General features: G+C 32.3%; 1 protein-coding gene across 1 annotated transcript; it reads left to right on the forward strand.

Annotated features, from left to right (window-relative positions):
- Positions 1–945: 945 nt before the first annotated feature.
- On the forward strand, positions 946–2,182 carry HELRODRAFT_180572 (hypothetical protein; the record flags this gene model as incomplete). The annotated part of the gene is made up of 3 exons (XM_009029889.1): positions 946–955; positions 1,586–1,779; positions 2,060–2,182. 3 exons carry the CDS (start codon positions 946–948, stop codon positions 2,180–2,182), a joined length of 327 nt encoding a protein of 108 aa, XP_009028137.1.
- Positions 2,183–6,402: the final 4,220 nt, after the last annotated feature.

Raw genomic sequence — 6,402 nt, forward strand, 5'->3', positions numbered from 1 at the left:
ACACTAACAACAACAATACAACAACAACAATTACAACAGCAATAATAACATTAACAACAACAACAACAACAATAACAATAGCTTCAATAACAGCCAACAATGAAGATGAATGTGGGACATGCAATTATTAAACTTGTTAAATTATGAAATTAATAATAATAATAATAATTATAATTATAATAAACAATATTAATTATATTAATTAGAAATAATAATTAATACTATTACACTCAATTAAAATGAATAACAGTTGTATTTCCGTGTTTCTCTCTCTCTCTCTCTCCCTCTCTCTCTCTCTCTCTCTCTCTCTCTCTCTCTCTCTGTTATTTTCCATTCATTATTATTATTATTATTATTATTATTATTATTAATGTTATTATTGTTATTATTATTATTATTATTATTGTTGTTGTTATCGTAATCGTCATCTTTCTTTAGCAAAGTAGCTAGACAGATTAATATCGGCCCATTCTGAATTTTGATGAAGACGACGACGACGATGATGATGACGATGAATAAAAGAATAAATGAAAGAATGAATGAAATTCATAAATAAGTAGTGGATGGAAGAAGGGTCGATGATTGATTGACACGGGAAGGAGGCGAACAGATTAAGGATGAACGAATGAATGAACGAACAAACGAATGAACGAATGAATGAACGAACGAATGAACGAACAAACGAATGAACGAACGAATGAAAAAACCAATGAACGAGAGAAGAGAAAAGTAAAGGGCAAATAATATAAAAGAATAATGACACAACAAACCAAAAATTGATTACAAGTTTGATCAGATGAATGGGTGGTTGGATCAATCAACAGACAAATTTGGAATGTATAGCGGATAGAAAGAAAGAAAGAATGAATAAATGAATAAATAAATAAATTAACAAACGAATGATTGGATAAAAGAATGAAGAACAAATGAATGAACAAATAAACAATGAGGGAATGTGGGAATAAATGGATGAATAGACGAACAAAGGAATTTGTCCAACGGAATAACAAACCGTTTGATTGACATACCACATATTACACACAACTATATTTACACACATACACACACACACATATACAATACACTCATATACAACATACATACATACGTTTGTATGTATTGTATGCATGTGTGTTTATATATGTGTACGTATGTATGTGTGAATGTATGTATGTATGCTATGTTGTATGTATGTATGTTTGTATGTATGTATGTATGTATGTATGTATGTATGTATGTATGTATGTGTGTATGTTTGTTTGTTTGTTTGTTTGTATATATGTTTGTATGTATATGTGCGTATAGATGATTGATTGACTGACGTTGATTGTATTGTAACTCTAGAAATAATTGTATTGCGGTATTGACTGTTTAGGGTATTTTGATGATGATGCTGCTGCTGCTACTGCTACTACTACTGCTACTACTACTACTTCTACTACTACTACTTCTACAACTACTAATAATAATAATAATAATATTTACAAAAACAATTCACCATTAGCAACGACATCTGATATTCTCAGACCAGTTCAAACGCCAACCAAACAACAACAACAACAACAACCAACAACAACAACAACAGCAGCAATAATAAGAACGACAAAACAACAACAACAACTCGAATACATCGGAGACGACAAAATAACAAAAATAATAACAGTTCAAGAGGGCGGTGACCTCAAAATAACATGTCCAGTTGACCTTAATACGGTCAACGAAATTCTATGGCTCAAGGACCACAAGGCTATTCTCACGCGATTGGTTGACGGATTAAAGGTGGGTGGGTTTTTTGAATATTAATGAGGGCATGGGGTATAATTTTGTGGTGATTGGTTATAAATTTTTGTGACAAACAACATCGTTACTATAGCCTTGCGTACTGTAACAGTTTCTGCGTTTGTCAGATTTTGAATTTTTTGAAAATGTTATCTAAAAACATTGTCATTATCATCAACATTATCATCATTACAATCATCGTCGTCCACATCATCATCATCATCATCATCACCGTCATCATCATCATCACCATCATCATCACCATCATCACCAAAACCAGCCAACCAGAACGTACAGGGTCAGGTCGGTGGCAGTTGAAGATGGGGGAATGTACACCTGCAAAGCCACGAATGGGTTCGGCGCCAACTACTTTCATATCTTTGTTTATGTCTATGGTGAGTGAAAATGGGTGATTATAGGACAATGGGTAAAAAATGGATGATGTTGGGTGATAATGGATGATTTGGGTGATAATGGTTACTAATAAATGGGTGATAATTGGTGGAATACTTTTAGTGATTATTGCGTGTCTATGGCGAGTTATGTCTATGGTCACATTCACTGATGTATCTTCTATCTATTTAGCTATTTAACTATCTATCTGTTCATTCATTTATCTACTTATCTATATATCCATCCATCCATCTATCTGTCTATCCATCTATTCATTCATCCATTTTTTTTTCATTCATTCATTTTTTCATTTATAATGCGCTTAATGACTTATTGTAGGAATGCAGTTTCTTGTGAATTAATTTTTAGATTCGTTGTTATTTATGATGAATGTTAAGCACTAAATAAATAAAAGTTAAGCGCTATGTATCAACCAAAAAATAAGTATTTATTCTTTGTATATATTTACGAGGTCTTGTTAATTTAATGTTCTATATTTTATGTTCTTCGTGTTCCATATCTATGTTTACATGTTCGTGTGTTTTTTGCGGGGTGGGTTATCGAGATAAAATGTTGTTGTTGTTGTTGTTGTCGATGATGATGATGATGATGTTGCTATTGATGTTAATGATGATTTTGTTGTTGTTGTTGTTGCTACGATTTTGATGTGGTATTTGCTTGATGTTTGTTGTTGTGTTGGTGTTGTTGGTGTTAATGTTGTTGCTTGAAGGTTTGTTATTACTCATTCGACCACGCATCTACTGTTGTATCTTTCCATCCATCTAACTTTCTATCCATCCATTTATTTATCCATTTATTCATTCATTCATTCACTCATTCATTCATCCATCCAATTACATTCGCATCCATATTCGTTCGTTTATTCACTAAATTTTTATTCATTCATTCATATATTCGTCTAGCATTCATTCATTCAATCACTCATTCATTCATTTGTTCTTTTGTCTCTCCTGTTAGCCATCCATCAATCACAAAAAAGAAGCCGCCTAATCAAAACATAACGCTACGGGTTAGCGTTCTTACAATGCGTTAACAAATAATAATAATAATAATAATAATGATAATAATAATAATAAAAGCATAAGCACGAAAAAATTAACGAATTAACCCGAAAAACATTTGAAAAAATAAAGAAAAATATACAAAGATACAACTAAAAATAAACAAAGACAGAAAAACAAAGACACAAAAGAAGGCTTGAACATCGCAAATACATCAACATAGTAATAACATCAATGTAAGGTCTTAATCACGGCTTGAATGGATTCTGTGACGACGATCATAAAAAATTTGTTAATGCGCGCTATAAAAATTTTACTGTTTTACATTCTTAGTCTTTGGTGGTTTTGATAGTAGTTCGTTATTTTTTGTTATTGTTGTTGTTGTTATTATTATTATTAAAAGTAATAGTGATAGTAACTGTAGTAGTAAAAAGCTTAATAGTAGTATTAGTGTTATAGTTAGTAGTAGTAGTAGTCACGGCAGCAGTAAAAGTTGTAGTTGAAGTAGTAGTAGTAGTAGTAGTAGCAACAGAAGCAGTAGTAGTAGTAGTCTTAGAGGTAGTAGTAGTAGCAGTAATAGTACTTACAATCTTATATAGGCCAACTTGTCCAAAAGCAAATAAATTAATTCAAATGATTGATCATAAAAAAACAGACACTCATACATACATACATACATACATACATACATACATACATACATACATACATACATACATACATACATACATGCATAACAAAATTTAAGAAGAATAATATCATCAATAATTTTCATCATAACGATAACTAGGTTAACAAAAACATCAGTAACAACAACAACTACCACCACTACTACTACTACAACAACAACTACTACAACTACTACTACTACAACAATAATAATAATAAACTGAAAAAATTATAGGTAAACATAAAGTTACAATAACGCGGGCAAGTGTAATAAAAGGGGACGATAAATAACACTGGCTGGGTATTAAAATGTACGCCACTAGAAAAATAAAAATAATAACAAAAATAATAACAACATTCATAATAATAATCATAATGATAACAATGACGATGATAATGATGATATAAATATGTCAACAAAAGCCGAAACATCATCACATCAAAATCCTCACCACCAAGAAGACATCAACATAATCGTCATCATCATACACTGACAACAACAACAGTAATAATAATAACAACAATAATAATAATAAAATAATATTAATAATAATAGGAAAACCGCAACAATAAGAAGATGAATAAGACGAATCATCCAATCAGTTTGAAACAGTTAGGGTCACACACGGCCACGTATTTTTTGAGGAATTGTTCAAAAAAATTATTTTTATATTTATTTGATATTCCATTTTGTATTTATCTTTTTTTTTTCTTTTTCTCTCTCCCTCGCTTTCTATCTCCTTCTCTTTCTCCCTCCATCTCTCTCACTCTCTCTCTCTCTCTTTCTCTCTCACTTTCTTTCTATTTCTCTCTCTCTCTTTCTCTTTCTGTCTTTATTGATATCCGTGTGTGGTACTTATTAAATTTACTATGGAATTATGCGCTGTAAAATAAAAATTCTATGTATGTGTGTATATTTGTGTGTGTGTATTTGTTTGTGTATGTATGTGAGTGTGTATATGTATGTGTGTACGTGTGTATGTATACATGATTCATATAACATATGTGATTGAATTAAAGGCATATGTATGCACTGAAATCAAAGATAGCTATACAATGGTCTTCATCAGTAAATCCACATGTCAGTGTGTGTTTGTATATGTGTGTGTCTGTGTGTCTGTGTGTGTGTGTGTGCTGCGCTGGTATCCGTAACGTAAACATTCGTTGATATCATATTTGCATGTCTGCGTAGACAGACAGACGTAGTACAAATCATGTCTGTGTGCGTGTGTGCGTGTGTTTAAGTGTTTGGTTAAGTGTTTCTTTCTTCGTGTGTGTGTGTGTGTATGTGTGTGGTGTGAGTGTGGTGTGTGTGTGCGTGCGTGTGTATGTTTAAAAGGAGTCGCTTAAATCTTCATTGATCTTCGGCTTAAATCTGTTTGTTTTTTGGTTAATTAATAAAATTTAAACAGGCAAATGACTAGTAAATGAACATTCATTCACTGATTTGTAATATATTCAGTCAATCATCATTCATTCATTCATTCATTCATTCATTCATTCATCCATTCATTCATTCATTCATTCATTCATTCATCCATCCATTCATCCATTCATTCACCCATCCATTCATCCATCCATTCATTAGCATCTGTATCTGCGCCGTCTGGAGACCATATAAGAATGCGAAGGGATAAGTGAGACGAGTGTGTATTATGTACGTACCTAAATACCCAACACACACACGTGCACACACACACACACACACACATGCACATACACACTCACACACAACCACACACACACACACACACACACACACACACACACGTACACTGAAATATATTTAAATATACACAATAATGCACCAATACACCATTAACATTTATTTTCACGCATACATACATAAACACAGACATACATATAAGCGAATACACACACAGACATACGCACATACACACAGATATGCAACCATACGCACGTACATACGCATATGCCTTTGTTTATTTGTCCATTATTTCGTCTGTATATATGATTGTATGATTGTGTTATTACAATCACATAATAATGATCGCTTGCTTAAGCGATGTATATTTTTTAGCTCCTTCTTGGCTAGGCTGTGAGGATGATGATGATGACGATGATGGTGATGATGATGACGACGACGATGGTGATGTTGATGACGCTGATGATGTTGATGACGATGACGATGTTGATGATGATGTGAAGGTAACCGACTTAATTCATAATTACTTTTATATTTCCAAGAATCAATATATATATATGTATATTCCTGTGTATATGTATATATATATATATATATATCTAGAGAGAGAGAGAGAGAGAGAGAAAGAGAGAGAGAGAGAGAGAGAGAGAAAAAGTGATGGATAGATAGAGAGAGACATATAAGACATTACATACAAGTTTAATTAGTACATTTTTTTCATTATTTGTACAGGCTAGTCCTCTGTTGGTGTTGTTGGATTAGCATTAAGTTACTTGTTATTAATCATTAGTGTGTAATTGGTAATATTACGGATGGCGGGGCTACTACTACTACTAATACTGTTTCTTTTACGACCATAACTACTACTGCTGC

The sequence above is a fragment of the Helobdella robusta genome (genome assembly GCF_000326865.2).
Source record: "Helobdella robusta unplaced genomic scaffold HELROscaffold_63, whole genome shotgun sequence".
Classification (NCBI taxonomy): domain Eukaryota; kingdom Metazoa; phylum Annelida; class Clitellata; order Rhynchobdellida; family Glossiphoniidae; genus Helobdella; species Helobdella robusta.